At 35.5% G+C, this 22,859-nt stretch overlaps 1 protein-coding gene across 1 annotated transcript; it reads left to right on the top strand.

Annotated features, from left to right (window-relative positions):
* The first annotated feature begins 1,727 nt into the window (after window positions 1-1,727).
* LOC109078977 (metal transporter CNNM1) lies at window positions 1,728-20,916 on the top strand. Its single transcript, XM_042737413.1, is given in 10 exon segments — window positions 1,728-3,405; window positions 9,181-9,327; window positions 11,297-11,437; window positions 11,703-11,872; window positions 12,691-12,790; window positions 14,277-14,422; window positions 15,325-15,565; window positions 17,128-17,232; window positions 18,204-18,314; window positions 19,500-20,916. Coding segments are annotated over 10 exon segments (2,685 nt in total). The 5' UTR covers window positions 1,728-1,961; the 3' UTR covers window positions 19,580-20,916.
* Window positions 20,917-22,859: the final 1,943 nt, after the last annotated feature.

Here is a 22,859-nt window from a genome sequence, read left to right as displayed (position 1 = left end):
GTAACGCAATTTCTGAAAGTAGGCTAATTGTAAACTGCATTGGACTAAACAACTAAATAACATGCACGAATGATTGCATACATTTTAATTTTCTTTATTCTTTTGATATCAGTTTTGCAAATTATTTGTGCTGTGATTTTCCCCTTTCCTCTCACACAACAATAGAAAACTGTGGAGTCTTTTAGTGAAACCATCCGAGCACGGCACTCCCACTGTTTCAAACAGGATCTTAAAGGACGTGCAACATTTCATCCAAGTGGACCATCAATAACTTATTAAGTAAAAGTTTCCTGAGCCTGCTAACTGTACAGTGAGCCCTCCCTGCAGACCGTCGACAAGGTCAAGGCTTTACATACGGGTCCCTCTGAATATCGACGAGCCGTGGGCAATAAGAGGGAGAAGAAAAAAGAAAACTCCACATATTTGTCTCTGATTTACGAGGTGGAAGCGAGTGATGCTGAGCAGACGAAAGTGGTTAGCACACACAGCCAAACATCTCCAAATTCTTCTTTTTCTTTTAGTTTTATCTTACCCATAAACTCTTCAGAATGGTGTTGTCTATCATCAGTGCCATTGGCTGTCTGCTTGAGGCCTGGCTCCAAACACCCAAGGAATAAAGTAAGAGTTTATGAGACCACAACTTATTGTTTTCACCCTGCTGCTGGCGAAGGGAGTTTTTTGACATTTCGAAATGATTTGACAAAAATCCCACAGAACGAATTTCTTGCTTTTGGGAACGAAATGGTTGGAAATGCGAATAGGTGAAATTTGTATTACAAAATATGATTTAGTATCTTATAGATTTTAGTTTAATATCTAAAAACGTAACTGATACACACTGATGTCTTCCTATACGTTTAAGGGTGTTTGTCTTTGAATAGCCTATATGTTGAACCACTTAACAAGCGTTCTCTTAAAAAATAAAAAATAAAAATGAAATAAAATAAAAACTACCAGGAGACATAACTTATACATATATGTTGTAGTCATGCCACTATTTGTGTTATATTATTTAAGGTGTTTTGCTAAATTACAATTTTATTTCATTAGTCAAATAGAACAACATCACTTGTCTGTAACTTGTCTGTAAGTTTCTATCATGCAGTGGCATTCAGTTATCGAAGTCAAGGCAAATTGTTATATAGTGCCACCTTGTGGCGAAGATTCGTTATGACGCGTTAACTTTTATTCCACATGAAAGTTGAGTTTGCTTTGAGCTTGAATAGAACATCTATTACCTTTTTGGACGATAAGTAACTTAAGTATTCGTTACTTTACGTTACCTGTATTTACACAAGGACAAATATTGCATGACATTCACTAAGAATATGCAAGATGATGATGATGATAATAATAATACTAATATTTAACTTTTATTAAATGCAAAATTAGTGATTCAATAAAATTCAGATATCTGATATCTTGGACCTTGTGTTGCTGGTTTACTAATAAAACAATACGAGTAGAGCTTTCAATCTCCACAGGCCCAGACACTCCCCAACCATCAGACTCTGTTGATACAAAAAGAAAAGAAAAAAAAGAGTAGGTTACTTTAATAAGTAATACTTTAAAGAAATACTTTGTTTAAATTGTATTACTAAACACTATTGTATTAAACCTTTATTATTACATGTAATATTAAATGTAAAAAAGAAGCCCTTTTTAAAAAGTTCTCAATGTTTATACATCTGTCCACCGACTTCTTGGGTGTACAGTGGTAAAATAAACATAAATCGTCTCACATTATCTCTGGCTGGGTGTTTTGGCCCGTTCTTGTGCTGGACTGTAGCCTACATATTTCCTGTTTGCTCCTTACAGTATCGCAGCCCTGCAAAGCGTCATGACGTCACTGCGGTGTCATTTTTATTTACACGAGACTCCAGCTGTTACATTGACTCGGCAGACAGATTCGATGTGTGTGTCCGTGGGTGTGTGTCATCGCCACGTGATCCAGCTCGCCAATGTCCTTCTACAACCCACTCAGCATCATGGCTGCGGATGCTGCGGATGCTCTCCTCCCGCACCGCATCCCCGGACCATGCCTCCTGCCCCTGCTCCTGCTGATCGCCTCCGCTCTCCCCACACCGAGCCACGGGCTGCTGGGCTTCCGACCGGAGGACACGGGAGGAGATCTGTCCGTGCAGGACGGGCTGTTGAAGGCCATAGAAGGGACGCGGTTCATGTTACGCGTGTACTATGCAGCATCACCGCAGAGGCTCAACCGGACCTTCAACAACACCGGCGGCACTGCTGCGCCGTGGATCGCTTTTATAGAAGAACCGGAGCCGGGCAAAGAGGGGCAGGTGCATCCCAAACGCAACTTGTGCGTAGAGGAGAGCGCCAGGAGCTCGGATATAGAGCTCCTCGGATCTTTCAAGTCAGTCTCCAGCCAGAACTCCATCCTGGTGGAGCTGCTCGCCAAAGACCTGCGGAGAGGAGAGAACATCAAGTATTACTCCATGTGCGCCTTTGACGGGATTAAATGGGAGCACTACCGGACGCGCGACTTCTGGCTGGCGGTGGTGGAGCGGCCGCCGCATGCGGACGGGTGGCTACAAGCAGGTCTTTCGGTGCTGCTTCTGGCGCTTTCCGCGCTTTTCAGCGGGCTGGTGATCAGCATGCTCGCGCTGGACCCGGTGGAGCTCAAAGTGCTGCAGAACAGCGGCACGGACAAGGAGAAAAAGTACGCGCACAAGATCGAGTCGGTGCGCAAACACGGCAACTACGTCCTGTGCACCTTGGTGCTGTGCAACGTGCTCACCAACACTTTCCTGGTGGTCTGGATGTGCCAGATCCTCGGAGGGACGCCCGTCTCTACTGCGGCGTGCACTTTTCTCATCTTCTTCATCGGAGAGATCCTGCCGCACTCCGTTGCGTCCAGGCACGGGCTGGCTATCGCGTCCAAGACCGTGTGGCTGACCAAGATGCTGATGCTGCTGACTTTCCCCATCACATATCCCATCAGCAAACTCCTAGACAATATGCTGCACCAAGAAATCAGCAACTTCTACACCCGTGAAAAGTTACTGGCTATGCTGAGAGTTACCGACCCGTATCATGACCTGGTGAAAGAAGAGTTGAACATCATCCAGGGAGCTCTGGAACTCAGGAGCAAAACGGTGGAAGATGTGCTGACCCCTCTCAATGACTGCTTCATGCTGGCCTCGGATGCCATCCTGGACTTCTACACCATGTCAGACGTGATGCAGAGCGGATACACTCGCATTCCTGTGTTTGAGAACGAACGGTCTAATATTGTTGATATACTGTTTGTCAAAGATCTGGCCTTCGTTGATCCAGATGACTGCACCCCGTTAAAAACCATCACTCAGTTCTACAAGCACCCGCTGCACTGTGTCTTTAACGACACCAAACTGGATGCAATGCTGGAGCAATTCAAGAAAGGTAAGATGTTTGTATATCCTAGGACTCCAGTTGTGTAAAGTGACAACAGGAAAAACCCTTAAAAATCGGTCTAAAAAAGGGTAATTCACACAAAAATCATTTCTCACCCTCATTTCGTGCCAAACCTGTATGCATTTCTTTACATTAGACTTAATTAAATGTATTTGTATGGATGAAAAAAAAAACACTATATCGACATTTCAAAAATCTTGTTTTGCATTCCACACAGAATTAAAATGTGAATAAAATTAAGAATGCAAAAATATGAAGATGATATATGATGACAGTTTTCATTTTTGGGTAAACTCTTCAGTAACTTCAGTGTATGGGAGAACATTGTACTTTGAAATTATGGAATTCTAAATCAAAATCTGCTGGTTAAATCTTGTCTATAACATTAATAATACATATATAGTATGTAATAACATAATAATTAACATATAATCATTTTATTTTTATACACACACACACACACACACACACACACACAGATATATATATATATATATATATATATTTTTTTTTTTTTTTTTTTTTGACATCATAGATTGCACATATAGCATCAGCACAACTTCAGCTGACATTTGCAGAGAGGCTGGCAGCTGGACTCCAATAATTTGAATTTGTTCCCATGGCAACCATTTTCATTCCGTCATCATTGCTTACTGTTCACCAGAGAGTTTGTATTAGTCATATTTTGACACGCGTTTAACTGAAAATCCATAAATTACTCATGCCAAGCACTGACCTGTGTGGAATGCAGGGATGCATACCATTTCCTCTTGATGCTGCCCTGCACAAAGTCTATAGACAGTGATGTGATGCGTTCTGACGCCTGGTATGATATCATACTTTGGCCTCTACTGCATCACAGTGACAATTACGTAATAATGTCTTTTTGAGATTGATGGTGTTTTTTGTGAAGGCACACAGTTAAAGCTACAGAGCAGCAACAGCAGGGTGCAGAGTGCCATAATTCAGCTGTAATGCAGTAACCTGTCAGATGTACCACTCTCAGAGGGTACAGGATTCACCGTATTTACCTTCCCCACAGGGCATAAATGTTCGTAAGCAGTAGATTTAGTAAAGGCATCATCAACAGTATCAATTCCATAACCGCCGTAGGAATACAGGGCAGTTTAGGCAATGTCCAGACCAAAAATATTCAGCACAGACTGACACCGCACTGCACTTTAACCCTGGATTGAGTTTAATCTTTGTGCAAGACTTGGTTTTCCACCACACAGTAGAACTGTCTGAGAGAATTCATTAAACTTAGATCTGAGGTTAAAGTTTACCTAGTGGACTGCTCTCAATATTCAGTAATCTCTCCATTTAAATGGAACTGTAAAGGATGTATGTTGTCACTGTATTTTTTTCATGGAAATGTTTAGGAATCTTTATACACCTCTTTTATGACAGTTCATAGTGACCGCAGCTGTTAAAGGAATAGTTCACCCAAAAATGTGAAAAAAAGTGAGTGACGTGACATACAGCCAAGTATGGTGACCCATACTCAGAATTCGTGGTCTGCATTTAACCCATCCAAAGTGCACACACACAGCAGTGAACACACACACACACCATGAACACACACCCAGAGCAGTGGGCAGCCATTTATGCTGCGGCGCCCGGGGAGCAGTTGGGGGTTTGGTGCCTTGCTCAAGGGCACCTCAGTCGTGGTATTGCCAGCCCGAGACTCAAACCCACAACCTTAGAGCTAGGAGTCAAACTCTCTAACCATTAGGCCACAACTTCCCCAACACTGAAAATTTGCTGAATATGTACTCACCCTCAGGCCATCCAAGATGTAGTTTGTTTCTTAATCAGAACAGATTTGGAGAAATCTACCTGTAGCATTACATCATTTGCTCACCAATGGATCCTCTGCAGTGAATGGGTGCCATCAGAATAAGAGTCCAAACAGTTGATGAAAACATCCACACAAGTCCAGTCTAACAATTAACATCTTGTGAAGCGAATATCTGTGTTTATATGAAACAAATCCCTCACTAAGATGTTTTTAACTTCAAACTGTTGATTCCAGATGACCTGAGGGTGAGTAAATTTTCATTTTTGATATTGACAATTATTCTTTTAAGCTCCAAAAAATAAAATGGAAAAATAGCATACAGTTAAGCTGTGCAAAGACATCATACAGGTTTGGAACGACATGAGGTTTAGTAAATGAAGTAGTGTCATTTTTGGATGAACTATCCCTTTAAATCCGAGTTCCTGTCTGTATAGGAACATCAGGGCAGATTAGCTGCAGCAGTGACCTTTTGGTCCAATCAGTGTCTCAGCTTGGGACCATATGGACAAAAAGAGCAGAGCGATAGAGAAGAGGATCTGCTTCCTCACACTGCGAGCACCCAGCCTGTCACTCTTTGAAGCTTTTGCCTCCAGTGAACATATTACAGCAGGAATTATGAAATATGCAGGCTCAACCTTTCCCTCTCCACTAAGTGAAGTAAGGCAGATGCTGAACAGCAGGTAAAGGTGAAGCTAAATATAATGCCCTTTTTCTGAAGTTACTGAAGTGGTAAACTAAGTGTATATGTACTCTTACAAAAATAACAAAAGCTACTATTCTTTTAAGCACATAACAATATAAAATGCTAAATATAAAATGTTAAAACATACACTGGTTATTTACAAACTGCTACTTCACCCAGTTCAACCCAACAGATAAATTCTCCAAAATTGTATTACATAATTTGTCCTCTGGACCAAAAATTACAATTTAAAATTGTTAATTTTTACTTTTGTGTGTACTATCCCTTTAAACATCAAAAGTATTCAAACACAGGCAGAGTGTAAGCTATGTGATAAATTTAGAAACAAGAAATCACACAGGATCTGACTGATCATGATTTGTTTGGCAGTCTCCATTACTTCTCTCTGTTGTTTCCTCTTGTAACTCTGCTAGTCTGTCCTATAAAGACAAAAAGCCGATAAAAATACATTTTTAAAAGAACCAAGAACCTTACTGGCATGCCCATTGATGTTTGTAAAGATTCCACTGGGGTTTATGCAGAAAATGGTGCTAAAAACAAACAATCCAGAGGCTTAGGTTTTGTCTGAAAATAGTTTGCTTTGCTAAAAAATTGGCCAAACTAGGTAAGAGAGAAAAAAATGGCCTAAAATCAAAAAAATTAACCCACACAAGGAAATTAAAGGAAAGAATTAAGTTTCTATTCAGTTCATAAATTATCAGCTAAAATTTATGTGAAAGTTTGAACTGTTGGTGGCGCTAGAGAGTTATAGAGAGTTGCCATAGACTCTACCAAAGGCAAAAAAATAAAATAAAAATAGGTGCCTACACACTTTTAGTGCTTGGGCCCTAAAGTGTATGGCCCCTCAAATCTCAGGATCAATAGCTACATAATTCCTATTCCTCAAACTCGATTCTGCATGAATAATCAGACCTTGAAGTTGTACCAAACCTCTAGGAGTTTCTTTCTTCTGTGGAACATAACAGTTATATTTTGAACAATGTTGGTAATTAAATAGTTGATGGTCCTCATTAACTTCGATAGTATGGAAAAAATACAATGGAAGTTAATGAAACTGAAATTCTTCAAAATATATTTTTTTGTGTTCAGTTGAAGAAAGAAAGTAATGCAGGTTTGGAACAACATGAGGGTGAGTAAATATGGCAGAACTTTCATTTTTGGATGAACTATCCCTTTAAACTCAAATGCAGGTCAAATGCAACATCAAAATTAAAAAGGCCTAAAACATGATTTAAAAAAGGCAATTAACACAGAAAGTCATGCATTTATTTGCATATGCATTTTTTTAGGACAAACTTTGCTATTGGATCCTATTTATAAATCATCCAGGTATGTCCTTCTGTGCTTTTCTTTCCGTTTTCAGCTACACACTGCTTTATTTAGCATTTCCCACCATACTGCTCTGCCATGCATCACATGAGTAGAGTATAGTGCCAGCTTTAACGAGTTAATTTGCTGGCACAGCAGCTGAAGGAATCGCAGGGACATCTGCGTGGGCTCAGACCCCCTGGCTCTGCGTGCATGCGTGCGCGTGTTATATAATAGCGTAGTGATGTAATGCGGTGCCCTGAACATCAGCTTTGAGGTGTATCGAGTCGAGTGCTGCATTGCCCTTGCTCTCCACCTGACTCCTGCAGAATTCTTCACTTCACTCAGCGTGTGCTGCTACCATAGAGACCACAGCGTGAGAGAGGCTTCTGTCCGTTAGGTTCTCTCTATCCAAAGGTTGAGGATTATGTATTTAATCTTCTCCGCCTGAAATGATATTCCAAATCTGGCTGACTGATGATGATTAACAGAAATGCTAGCTGGGATGTTTCGCTCGTTTCTGTTTGGGAATTCAGTGAACAATCTTGTATAAGCAACACTGATCGTATTTCATAATGTTTTTAAAAAGGTCATATACATTTTTTATATATAATAATAATTTAGCTTTTTATGACATTTATTTTGCTGCTGTTCCTTTAAGATTACAATGTAAGTGCCCTCTTTGCATGTGAAATGAGATATAGGTTTGCTGCAGCAACAAGCTGCTGGTTTGCAGTTGTTGCTAATATAGATTTAGCCCCATATTTCAATAACAGACTGTTGGCAAACCTGCATTACATTATGAGAGATTTATAAAACAATCTGTTGAAATGACCAGACTTCAACTGTTAGTTTCTAATGACTCCTCATAAGGCTCTGGTAAATATTAAATAGCCATTGTTAATATGTAAATGCATCTGACATAACAACACTGTGGATGTGCAGAACAAGTGTACTTTATGTGTGTGTAGCCAATATATGTACACATGCACAGAATATGTTTATGTAACAAAGTTTTTTAAAGTCTCTTATGCTCACAAAGGCTGCATTTAAAAATACAGTAAAAACTTTAATATTAAGAAATGTTATTACACTAACTAATTTTAAAATAGAATTAATTTGTGATGCAAAGATAAATTTTCAGTATTATTACTTCAGTTTTCAGTGTCACGTGATCCTTCAGAAATCATTCTAATATGCTGATTTGCTGCTCAAGAAACATTTCTTATTATCAATGCTGAAAACAGCTGTGCTTAACATTTAATATTTTTTTTTTCAGAATGCTTTGATTTTATAAATAGTTCAAAAGAACAGCATTTTATATAAATAAAAATCTGCTGTACATTACAAATGTTTTACTGTCACATTTGATCTGTTTAAAGCATCCTTTAAAAAAAACTAAAGTGACCCTAAATTTTTGAAATGGTAGTGTATATATAAATATAGAAAATTTCACATTTTGGCATAATTATTTAATATTAAGGGAGACGTGAACTAATATCAGAATAGCCATTAATGCCTGAGCAGCTTTTTAAAGACAGAAATAGCTAATTCCAACCGTTTCCAGGTTTTTAGAATGCTTAGCTTCATCATCAGAGCCACAGGGCTCCCAAACCCCATTGCATAACCCCTCAGTGTTCTTTACATAAGGTCAGGTCTGAATCTTCAGAACTGTCATAGTTAATCTCTTCATGAGCCTTCATTTCAGGCAGTCTTTATGTCATGTGACAAATCAGTTTAACAGTGCAAAAGACTCACAGAAATCACATGCACGAGTATCCAAAGGGTAAAATAAATGGACAGGGGTTCATTTTCTAAAATTGTGTGACTATTGATTTTGCACACTTTGCCTAATAACTTCACATAACATAAATTAGGGTGCAAATTAAAATTAAATGCCAATTGCGTATCATGCTATGATGCTCCTGTCTCTATCTCTGGCACTGTAAAGGGAAATCTCATTTGGCTATCGTACAGAGGGTCAATAACGAAGGAGAAGGAGATACCCTCTATAAAAACACATGCACATTCACACTATAAAACACCACATAGAAAAAAACAAAAACTTATAATATTGACGAAAAAAACCACCACAACAGTTGTTTAACTACTATTTCTGTTCTTTAAATCTGCTGCATTTTTGCTTATCTTAGGCCTCATTTGTTTTTCTATCTTCTCATCTTTCAATATTAATGATACAGATGAAAACTCAAACACCTGAAAGTTACAAAATCAGTCTAACAGTGAATTATAAAAAGAATATTTCCTCTACACAGCCGTTCCAGACCATTTGTCTGAGTGAAAACCTGCCCTGATTCCTGCTGCTTCCTCATGCATAGTCGATAACACTGTGACCCTGTTGCAAATAATTAACACACTAATTGGATTCCAGAACTCTGTGTTATTGTCTTCTGGCAAAGCCTGTTCTCTGCAATTATCAGTTCATTTTTAACCACGATTAAAGGTGCTAACATACTGGGGGAGACTATGGTTTGTACTTTTTACTATAAATATTATGTAAGTTAGCTTGAAAAGTGAATTAATTTCTGTACAGACAAAATTTACCTTAATGTCTTGACTACAAAAAAAAGTTTTCTGCCAAGGAAATAACTTAGTTATGAACCACCAAAGTGGCTTAGGGAAAAAGTGATCCAGCTTGGATCTTCAGCAGTAACCATATACTTAACACAAGATTTAGTTTAAATACTACTAAAAACAATACTGTTATGTTTAAGTTCAAATAATATAATAAAAATATAAGATGTAATAAAACACAAAATATCATTTGAACAATCATTTGAAATTTCATTTCATTTTAGCAATAATGGACACCTTGCAAAACAATTGTGCAATAAAACTTTATTAAAAAAATAAAAAACAAAACCTAAAATACTAAATATCAGAATGAATATATTATATTCTTGAATTATATATATATATATAAAATAACAATAACAGCCATTGTAACTGCCATTGGGTTTAAAAATGAAAATATTTTCAATTGTAAATGTTATGAGGTATTATTATTAGAATGTATCTATCATAATTATCCCCTTCAATGAATTTGATCATTATTATATCAAATCTATGACACTTCAACGCATCAAGAGTCATTACATCAAAAACAGTGTGTGCCCAGAGAAGGGTTCAATAGTTCATAAGCAATAAAATGGATAAAAATGTTTTGTTTTTTTTTAATTATGAAAAAGAGCTTATTTTATAAAAAGCAACACTTAATAATATCTCATATCAAAGCAAGGTTGTTTTTCAAGGACATGTGTGTTTAAAAAAAAAAAAAAAAAAAAATCAGGGTAAATCAGGTACGGCTTTCACTCTAAATGACCCCCTTGGCACATTTCACCTCTGCAGAGTACATGTCAGACAGGCTCTGGTAAGTTCTATAGTTTTAGAATATTTTTAAATCCTAATGTTAATATTTCCTGTGTCACAACCATGATATGTCAACCCCATCTTCCAGTTTCAGAGGAAATTATTTGAAATGTTTAGATCATTTTATTCTCCGGAAGCAGGTTCTATCAGCATCTAGCATCAACAGAAAAAAAATGGCTACTACATGAACTCCATTTGTTTTGTGAAAGAAATGACAAATTTGTCAACACCATCAGATGTCAACACCGTAAGATTTTCTGTCTGATGGTGGTGACGGGCCACTGATGGAGTTGACATTGAACATGAATTCATCATATTTTTGTGGTTTTCAAGTCGTTTTTTTAAAATTACATTTAATATAAAATATTGTTCATTTTTTAAATAATGTATAATTACTATATATACAGCATATATTGCTTTTGTTGATTGATAGTCATCATTTCTTGCTAGTTAGCTAGTTGAATCTTTTGATAATATTTATGATATTTTAGATTTGTTGAGGAATTGTTGGTCAAATGTGAAATATAATCTGTCTGCTAACATGAGAATGTGTTTTGAAATATTAAAAACATCTTGATTGCTGTTAAATATAAAGTTAAAATTATATTACACAGTCCAAGGTAAAAAAAAGAAAGAAAAAGTCTATAGTATAATGTATTGCTGTTGTGTTGTGGCAGCTGATAACCGTACGAAGAGGAGAGTGTCTCACCATGAGAGGAAACAGCAAGATTTCTCCATATTTAAACTGTCAGATAGTGAAATGAAGGTCAAAGTCTCACCACAGCTTCTGCTCGCAACACATCGCTTTCTAGCAACAGGTAATCTCAATTCACAGGTGTGTGAGAGAGTCAAATATTTGACCCTGTTAATGATCAATTCAGACAATTATGGATTCATAGAATTTGAAGTTTTAAGAAACGGAAAGTTGTTTTAGTTCAAGACCAAAAGGATGTGTTCATTAATTTGACAATCTAGTGTATCTACATTGCAAATCATCAACAAATGAAGGATCAGAATGCTGCTGTTTCATTGTAAATATCATTAACGTGTTTGTTATTCTCTCTGTTCTCTTTATTTCGGTAGAAGTAGAGCCTTTTAAGTCGACGCATCTCTCAGAGAAGATCCTCTTGCGGTTGATAAAGCACCCAAGCGTGGTGCAGGAACTCAAGTTTGATGAGAAAAACAAGCGATCACCAAAGCACTACCTCTTCCAGCGCAACAAGCCTGTGGATTATTTCATCCTCGTATTGCATGTAAAGTACTACAGGTTTTAAAAGACATTCTAAAAGTCATTATAAATAAATGTTACAGATATTTTTTTTTTTTCAAAATTATTATTTAACATTATTATATTACATATATTATAAATTATATTACTTATAATAAAATGCAAAATAAAAGCTTTTTCACTGTTGGCCCCTGTGCCGTAATTGCAAACTTATTATATTAAATCATATGTATGCTCAGTTTTAGTGCCGTAATTGCAAACTTATTATATTAAATCATAATTAAAAAATATATATATATATATATATTAATATGTATATATTTGTTACAAATATTTGTTATGCTAATCAAATAAAAAATTATGACAAAATTATAGTACATTAATAAAATGCAAAACAAAAGCTTTTTCACTTTTGTACCCATGCTGTAAGAGGAAATTTTTTATTATTGCAAATTGAGAAAAATTACTAGTTTTATTAAATAATCTATTATAAAAATAATTTCAAAATGGTTTTGTTAATCAATTAATTAAGAGCAAAATTATATTACATTAATGAAATGCAAAATAAAAGTTGTCACTATTGGACCCCACTGTAGGGGGAGAAAAAATTAATTTTCCTCAGTTTATATATTTATAAATTATTAATAGATGATATATTTGTTCAAACGTTCAAACTCTTATGCTAATCAAAGAATGTATGGCAAAATTATATTACATTAACTGCATGCAAAATAAAAGCATTTTCACTATTGGAACTCACTGTAAGTGGAGATTTTGTTTTCTCAATTATTTATAATTGCAAACTCTATTTTAAATGTGTGAACCATCTCTCTCTGGCTGCAGGGTCGAGTGGAGGTAGAGATCGCTAAAGAGGGACTAAAGTTTGAAAATGGGCCATTTACACATTACGGCTTACCTGCTATCATGACTATCCTACCCACAGGTTTGTTTGCTGATTCAACATTTGCCAGAATTCAACACTGGAGCTGAACAGAGCCTCATTAAATAAATCAACTTGAGTTTCCAGAATATCTCGAACAAGGTTTTCCTGCAGTAAAAATATTAATGAGCAATTGAAAAACTCTGAGAGGCATTAAGCGTGGAGCATACATGACCCCTCTAGCAACGCTCTCCAGAGATAATTAAGGCAGCAAATCTAAATAGAGCGGCTATGTAAATCTTAGGAGAATAGAGTCGGGTAATTACAGCGGGAGAGAAACTCTCATCTGCCCACTCAAGCAAAACGGCATGTTATTATATAAGGATGAAAATCTCATAAGCTTAGCATCATGAAAATGTAAAAATAACTTAAAGGATGGAGCCTTTAGCTCTTGTTGAAGAGATTAATTCAAAATGAACGTGCGTTAAATATAAGCTAAGTTTCTGTGTCATATAGTCTGTCTCTCTGGTTAGGGATTTCTCTGCATCTCTCTGTGATTTAAACACACAAACAAAAAACGCAAACACGTACTGTATACCAACATACTCCATCCAGGACTTTAGCATCTGCTAATGAGATATGACATCTACATGGACACAAACAGATTCTGTGTATGGCATATGTTTTTTTTTTTTTTTTTTCCTTCTTTTTTTTTTCATGGTTGTACACACAACACTAAAAGGTTTTCTGCTTTTTTAGCATGTATTTTTTAACAGTTAAAAAAAACACTGAGAAGCAGTATTGTATATATAATATATAGACTTCTTTCCAAAGAATGTATCTTTAATAGGAGAGCATTTTGTCTTACTGCACTGGCAGAATGTTTCAGTTATTTTTATGCATAAACATTAAAAAACAAATGATAAAAAAAAGCAAAAAATCTGCCAAATGTACAGTACGAAAAACAAGATAAACTTAATTTCAGGATTCAATGTATGAAAACAAATCACAGTATATTATGCGGCGTTTCAATATAAGTAGGATTTTTAGATATTTATTAAAAATTAAATAAAAGCCGTGAATAAGTAAGCCCGAAGTTGTCCATTTAGCTAAATTTTCAAATATATAAGTGCATTTACTCCAAATGTGTACTGAATTAATTTTAAAAGCACACTTAGGGATTTTTTTCTTCATTAAAAAAAAAAAAAAAAAAAAAAAACATGTACCTTTAAAATTTTAAATCTAAAATAATCTCTACTATGAAACTATTTCTAAAGTAGAAATATTTTGGATTTTATTATTTAAAATACAAAGCATTTTAGAAATAAAAAAAATAATTAAAAACTCATTAAGAGCTCACTTTTGCAGTGAATAAACGAATCTAATCAAGTTGTGTACATTTGGCTGAATTTTTGAATTTGTAAGTAGTCCATCTAAACATTTAGGTATATACGTGTATATAGTAAGCAGACTCTCAATATGCTAGGTAAAGAAAAATGTAATATCTAAAGCAATAATCAGCTGAATGACTTATACTGGTGTGATCCAGTCCACAGATCACCATCCCGGAGCAGCGGTCTCAATCATTTGGATACTACAATCCACGGAGGCAGTCTGGGTCAACTGAGTATCAGCGGAGGACCGTATTTACCAGACTATTCAGTTCGCCAGCTCACAGACCTACAGATCATTAAGGTAAACTTGTCCATGCTGAGGAAAAAAGGAAAAAAAAACACTGTTTTTCAGACAGTTGGATGAGGGGAAAATTCAGGGTCATGTTATGTTTCATACCCCAATATTAAAAGAAATTTGTATTGTATTTTTATTTCATTTTAAGACCATTAAGGTTTTTAACTTAAATTCCCATTACTGTAATGCTGAATGAGAATGTCATTCTTATTATAGTAATGAAAATAATCCTGTCTAGATACATTATTCTTTTTTCCCCTTTTATTTTTTGAATAATAAAATAATACATAATTTATTTTTTTACTACATTTTGATTTTATTAAAAAATATTTATCGGCATTAAATTCAATATGACCATGCTTACAATTGTACTTTCCATTTAAATAATTAATGACGGTGTGCACAAGGAAAAAGAATAAAAGTATAAGTTAATTTAAATTTTGAAAATTTTTGTTTTACTTTTGCATTAAATAATAATAATATAGAAAAATACAAGTAAATTTGATTAAAAAAATAACTGTAAAAATTCCAAATTTGCAATTTAGATATAATACATTTAAATATAATATAATTTAGACAATGCATTTACTTTTGACTCATGGCCCACAGTCATGTTTCTATTTCTGGCCCTAAACAGTAATGATTTTCTTTATTAAAAATATAGTCTTTTTTATTGATTTGGAGGTAAAATATGGCCCAGGTCCAATTTTTCTAAGGCTGATCCAAGGACTCCCATTGAGTTTTGATTTTTCGGTGTTCTTTAGCTCTGCTCTGAAAGTGCTAAAGTAGATACTTTTTAATGCTATTAAATAGTGTTTATGTAAACAATAATCTAACATTCTAATGCTACATGTTAAAAATCAAATAGAATTATGAGATGTCTCAGTACGTTATGCTATTCTTTCCAGATCACTCGTAACCATTATCAGAACGCCCTGACAGCTACACGCATGGACAGCTCTCCACAAACACCCGATGCAGAGAGTCAAGCGCCTGGGGAGAGAATGACAATCCCAGAGACGCGTTCCAACAGCATTGCCCTTCCTCTGACAGAACCACGGCCCTGTCTGACCCGATTTCACCAGCACAGCCACCTCTACAGACAGCCAGACAGCACCAGCACCCTTAATGAGAGGAACCGCATCGTCCGTGAGTGCATTCGCTTCTACAGCATCTTTCTTGGGTTCTCTTGGTCATTTTTCAGGCAGCAAGTGAATATTAAAACAGTTGGACATGGAAGCACTGAAATATATTTCCTCGGGAGGTTGTTTTATAAGTTAGAATACACTTAAATATAACCATAACATATCAATGTCAGTCATTGTAATCTTTGTGGAAAGCGAGGATGCAGAAAATAGATGTTTGGAATTAGGACGTTTCTCGCAGCTTCCAAATGCAAGACAGACAGATGGTCGAACTCTAATCCTCTTACTAAAACTAATCAGACTTTGTGTGAAAAAGTTGAACTCTGATTCTTAAGCTAGAAATCACTTAGTTCAGTTTCCTCTAATAAATGAGGCCTGTATAAAGTGTACACAGGATCAAATGCAGGGTACTCAAATTACACTGTTAAACAATGTCAAATCAATGTTTGCATTTATATGAAATGCTACTGTAAATATTTAATACACTTTGCATGCAATACAGATTATAACTTGATATGACAGCAGTTTCACAACCAGTTTTAATTAAAGCCTCCATGAAATCATAACGGTTTGGCTTTTTGTCAAAATGTGCTAGTATGAGGTTATTTGAAGTCAAGTGTAAAACAGCCAAAATATTTAAGTTTTTTTTTTTCTGGACAATAAAATTTACAAAGATATTGCATAATCTTTAATATAATTTAATGTACACTTTAAATTTATTTACAACTGTACTTTTCATTTAAATAATAATATAAATGCTAATTCTAAGATATATAAGATGACATGTGTTATGTGTACTAACATAATCAATGCACAATGTGCTGTCTTGAAGGAAACAAAAATACATTCATTTAAAAGCAATTCTTTAAAATATTGTGTGACGAGTTTTGAAAAACAAAATAAGATTTGGGGTGTTTATTTTTGTCTAATAAACATCAAAAATATCTGAAATATACCACGTGCCACCAATCCAATGATATAACAGTAATCAGACAGCAGCAAAAATACAAAATAAGAAATTAATCTTACCGTCCACATCCTGATGATGACCGCAGGCCTCTTCATCAGGATCTTCTCCCTCAGATCTTGACTCAAAGAGATAAAGTCGTAATCCAAAAACAAATGCAGAATCATTTTCTTCTTCATCACTTGGGAATGGGTGAGAAATATTCCATGGTTCACTGTAAAGAGTCGTCATTGCTTTCATCCCAAGTAAAAACTGTGGTTAATCGGTTAATCTCAGGTTGTCATGTAAATTAAAGGCTACTGGTTGTTTTAAAAAAGGTCAAGACCTTCAATACATCCACCCTGCATTGATAATTGCATACTAGCTTTATGTTGCAGAAATAGTAAGAGTAGTATGCTAGTATACTGTTTCATATGTTAGCATAGCACAGAATTGTGTTTGGTTAATCAGTTTCATTTTTATGTCACAAGACATTTACTCAAAGCTTTAAATGTCTGATTAGTTTTTTTAATCAGATACTCCTGCATAGTGCTACAAACTCCTGTCTTGTTTATTTCCTGTATGATCATCTGACTCTGGCTCTCTGGCTCCCCCTGTAGGAAGTAAGTCAGATGGACAGAAGAGCCCCAGTGACTCTGTGTTCCTGCGTATGGATAACACCCCATATATAAGAGACAATCGTGTGGAGAGGAAAGAAGGAACTGGTGGGTGAACTGACGGATGATTTCTGAAGCCAAACCATGACATAATTTTATGCACCGATATACAGTGTTTACCTCAGTAAGTCCAAAAATGAATAGAGAAGCTGCTAAAAACCAAATCAAAAGAAGAGACTGGGCATTAGGTGAACATAAATCACTGTAGAAACAGCACTTTTTGAAATACAAAATTAATTTTTTTTTTTTTTTTTTATTACATTTTTTTTTTCGCCCTCATGCCATTTTAAACCTGTATGCTTTCAATGGACACCCAATGAAAATTTGTTAAGAATATTCTTATTTAAGTCATTTTACATTTTTGTTTCTCAAGCAATTATACGACTTCAAGACTTTAGAATATAGTTTTTAATACTGTACTACTTTAATTATACCTTTATGCAGTAAAAGGTTCCTAAAGATTCTTCAAAATATCTGTATGTCTTTAGAAGTAATAAATGCAGCATACAGGTTACAAAATGGCCAAAGGATGTATAAGCAATGCCAAAATGTTGATTTTTGGGTGAACTATTCCTTTAAGAAGGGTGTAGGTCTGCTGTCTGACTAAATCCACCCAAACTTTCAAACACTGGAGTGGCTGTTTGACAGCGAGCGAGACGTTTGACAGACTGCAGGGAGAGGAAATGCATGGACTCTAGTCTCTGTTTATACGACCTGCAGAGGAATGTTGACATCAGGCTAGAACTTCCCATTGCAGCTCTGCTTGTTATGACTGAAGGTTAACGGGAATGACTAAATCAAGAATCAGTGCAGTTTGGATGTGAAGTGAAGAGAAGAGAAGAGAAGAGAAGAGAAGAGAAGAGAAGAGAAGAGAAGAGAAGAGAAGAGAAGAGAAGAGAAGAGAAGAGAAGAGAAGAGAAGAGAAGAGAAGAGAAGAGACGAGACTAACCGATGACTTTCCAGTTCAGTTTGTCATTTGATCATAGCACCGTTGTCATAGTGTGTCCGATCTATTACAGATGCGACGGCCGTACCCATGGAGACGGACCTGTCTACATCCCAGCTCATCAGCTCTCACTCTCTGGGTGGCTCGGATGAGAACCTGGGGAAAAAACTGCTCCGGAAACTCAGTGTGTATCAGCTGCCAAGCACCTGACTAAATCACAAATTTGTTAATCTGCCCAGTAATGACACGACACCTGCGTTTACAGCTGCACAAACACACACACACACACACACACACACACACACACACACACACACACACACACACACACACACACACACACACACACACACACACACACACACCTGCTTTTAGTCTTCATTTTCAAACTCCATCTGTTTCCTAGCAACCAGCCAGACAAACCGCAGCCCGCACTATTGTTTAATAAAAAAAAGACGATGTGATTTACGCAAGTAGGACATATTTCTGGGTCAGCAGCCTCTGTTGCTCCTGGAAAAACATTTTTATCAAGAAATCATTCCTGCTGTTAAAATATTATGTCGGAGGCTGGTGCTCCGGCAAAGCTTTCTAGCTAGACTCATCAACCGTCATCGGTTCAGTAATGTTTCCTACATTCATTCATGCATTTAGTAGACACTTTTATAAAGCAATTCAAATTGTAAAATTTGAAGTATATTCCTTGCTGGAAAGCAAACTTTTAACTTACAAACTAATATATTGTAAAGTTAAATTAGGTGTATTTTCGATATACTTTGAGCTTTCTTTATATATAGATAAATTAAATACATAATATTGAATAATAATTAATTAATTTTGTATGATTTTTCTATTTTTACAAATCTGTCTTTTGTTTATTCTTTCTTGAAAGTCTAAAAAACCTTAAAACTTGAAAACCTTGAAAGGGCTTTTCAACAATTTTTAAAACATGATTACAGTTAGAGTATATTAATTTAAGAAGAATATTTACAGTAAATTAATTTAAAATCCAGTATATATAGAATATATATATAGAATATATATATATATATGCATTTGTCAAGCTAACATTCAAAGTAAGTAGTTATCTGATTTTCTATTGATTTTATACTTACATTCAAATTCAAATTGCAATTCTGCATCCTGTTTCAGTTCAAATTTAATTCAAATTCAGGACTTGCATTGAAATTTTAACAGCATCTGAATGGTGCACAACCCTGCCAGAAACGTGTCCTATTTTCTGAATCACAGTCTTCATCAATCAGACATTTTCTTATCACTTATTCATACTTATCAGTTGACAGCTTTTTTGCTTCAAATTTTCAGGTCAGTTCAAAACTAGGCATTTTACATTTCACTTTCTACTCTCCAGGCAACAAAAAAAGAAAGAAGTCTTGTGATGGAGATAAACCTTTGGAAGACAATCCTGAACAATCACAGGTGAAGACCTAGCATTCATTGTACGGGTTTGCTTCTCCCACAAATGTGAAATCTTCTGCAGCCTTCCTCTGGATCCTGAGTGAGAGAAAGCACAACCCAGTGTACAATGACCACCACAACAGATGTAGCATCAGAAAACCTTGCCTTCAGGAATATACTGTTACAACAAACCTGAAATATACAACATTCAGCAAGACACATGTTTTTTTTCATTGACGAGATGCTACATAACCGTTGATATACTACAGTTTTGATGGCGGTTTATGATGATGTCATCTCCCGTCACTGTGGTAATGACATTGTGACCTCTGACCCCGGGCAAAAGCCAGCAAGCACAAGCCTGGAGACCTGAAGCCAACCATTTGACCAATGAGAGGGCAGAAACTTTAGTATGTCACAAAATATGGTCATCTTTCAGTAGAAACAAAGTGTTTATTGTGTGATTTTCTATTATATTATGTGAGAGGTATTTGTCAGGCTGTGCCTGAAACTTAATCAAGATATCAGAGCACTTTGAGAAAGATCAGACCCATTTATTTCATATTCTGTTGAATACCTGAGATATTGACAGAGAAAAAATACCTATATTAGGAAAAGTGCTGTCAGAGTCTTTTTTTTTCTTCTATTTTCCGTGTTCAAAGTATGAATATTTTATGTTGATTTCTTATCATTTTGCTTTAATTTTTGCACTTCCGTTCGGCTGAGAGCACAGGGTACAAAGAGATATGGCTTTTTTATTTTTATCTATTTTAGGCTATATTCAATAGTTCTTAAAAATAGTCAGAGATGCCAGTGCAAATGGTCCAAGCACATGTATTTGAAAATAGATTTATTTGTTTAAAAATAATAACATTTATTATATCGGCATGCTTTTCTCAAACAGCAGTGTTATTAGTGTTATTATTAGAACAGCATTGTATTTACTGTATGAAATATAGATATTTAGGATATGCGCAAGCCATAACTTGAACAAACTTGAAGCATTGATACTATAATGTCACCTAAGATATATATATATATATATATATAAAAAATCATAAGCAATATCCAAAACATGCAAGAAGCCTATAGTATTTTGTTTTGAGCCCTTTTGAAAACTATAGAATACTTAGTAATTTGCTGCAATGTGCTGAAAATCTCACCCACGTTTCCTTTCATAAGCATGCTGCTATGTAAATTTAATATTCAATCTTCATACCTCCTGTAAATTAGAGCCTTTTTTAAATGCCATTCATACTACCATTTAAAAGTTTGAGGCCAGTAAGATTTTTTTAAGCAATTAATACTTTCATTTAGAAAGAATATGCTTTAAATGGATAAAAAAGTGTCAGGAAATATATAATGTCACAAAAAAATATATATTTGAAATAAATACTGCTTATTTGAACATCAAATAATCTTTTTTAAAAAGCAGATATTTAATAATAAATATTAATAATAAGAAGAAATGTTATTTGGGCACAAAATCAGCATATTAGATTGATTTCTGAAGGATTCTGTAACACTGAAAACTGGAGTAATGATGCTGAAAATTCAGCTTTTACATTTTAAAGCATATTTAGAGAAGAAATAGTTATTTCAATTAGTAATAATATTTCACAGTATTAGTGTTTTTTACTGTATTTTCAATAAAACAAATGCTTACTTATTGGGCATAAGAGACTTTTTTTAATAAACAAAAAATCTTACTGACCTCAAACTCTTGACCGGATGAGTATCAGAAAAATATCTGAGCTGCCATCACTGGTTGACTGCCATGACTTTCCCAGCATGCCGTGTTCATGACAAACTAACCAATCAGCCCATCCCTGCCAACAACAGGTCACATGATTACATTATACCAGAGGATTATACATAGGATGTGTTTTGCATGAAAGGCTGTTTTTTACCGAGTATGTCGAGTTAATACCTCTCTCCTGCATGCACGCAGCAGACACTGGTGATATGTAGAGACTGTTGGGCCACAAGCGAGACTCTTTTTGCCTCTATGCTAACAGTGTCCCTACCACACAACCAGGAAGTCAAACACAGGAAGCACAAAGACTCAGGCTGGAAACCACTGGATGTCTGTTTCTTTACCCTTGATATATATCCCTATATTTAATAGCAATAACCAAGCTAGCCCCTTTTATAAAGTTGCTTTGCATCTTGATGATCTGGAGTGAACTGAATGTGCCTGCTTGCTTTCAGGTCACATGGACACTTTGTGTTGTGCAATACTGTGAGCTAAAGTCACTGTACAGAGAGCACATGCTGACAGGGAAAAAGACAGAAAGAATAGGGGGCAGCACTTTTTACGTCACTATGCTGCATTGCGGGGTGGGCCGAGTGACGCATGCTGACGTCTGGATCAACCCCTCCAAACAAACACATGCACTGACTGACTCGGCTGCTTCCAGCAAAACGACACATTCAATGATGTGTATATTTAAGCCTTAATCTGTGGGTATTTGCTAAAGACGTTTAGAAAATCCTCTCCAGCTTTCACTCTCTTTACAGTGAGTTGGCCGAAGGATAGATATATGTTTTTACAGAGTTTACAAAGACTTCTATTTGAAAACACCTGATGAATAAAAAAAAAAAAAAAATCAGAAATTTCAGAAATTTTATATATATATATATATATATATATTATATAAAGAAAATATCTAATGTTCTATTAAGTCTTGGTGTGGTATATTAGAATGAGAAGTACCACTGACCACCTAATAAATTAATATTTGACTCAAATTTGTCTTGGAAAACATCATTTTTGTTCAAGTGCAGTAAATGAACACTTTTAAGCAATATAGCAACACCAAAGGTTTATTATGGTGTTCCTGAGCTCATAGTCCTGTTATGGAGGACTTCAGTGAAAATAAAGTACATTGAGGTCTAACTACTGCTGGACTATTTCAGAATGATAACCTTTGCTGGGTGTTATTTTAAGGCGGAACACAGTCTTTGAATATGCTTATCATAAAGTGTGTTCTGATGCCACCTGATCAGTCAGAATCTGCTACATTGATTGAAGGCCTATCATCATAGGTGCCATCTGTGCCTGTTAAATGGCAGATTCTTAAACGTTTGCTCCCTAAAGTTAAAAATATGTTTTTTTATGGCTTTGCATAGAGTGAAAAGTTACTTACTGTATAGTTCACACAAAAAATTAAAATCTGAACCCGAAAATGTACTCACCTCAGGCCATACAAGATGTAAAGTAGATCTGTTTCTGTATTAGGTATGGCGAAATTTATCATTACATCACTTGCTCACCACTGGATCCTCTGCAGTGAATGGGTGCCATCAGAAT

This window comes from Cyprinus carpio, chromosome B13, assembly GCF_018340385.1.
Source record: "Cyprinus carpio isolate SPL01 chromosome B13, ASM1834038v1, whole genome shotgun sequence".
Taxonomy (NCBI): domain Eukaryota; kingdom Metazoa; phylum Chordata; class Actinopteri; order Cypriniformes; family Cyprinidae; genus Cyprinus; species Cyprinus carpio.
This window is presented reverse-complemented; position numbering and strand designations above follow the sequence as displayed.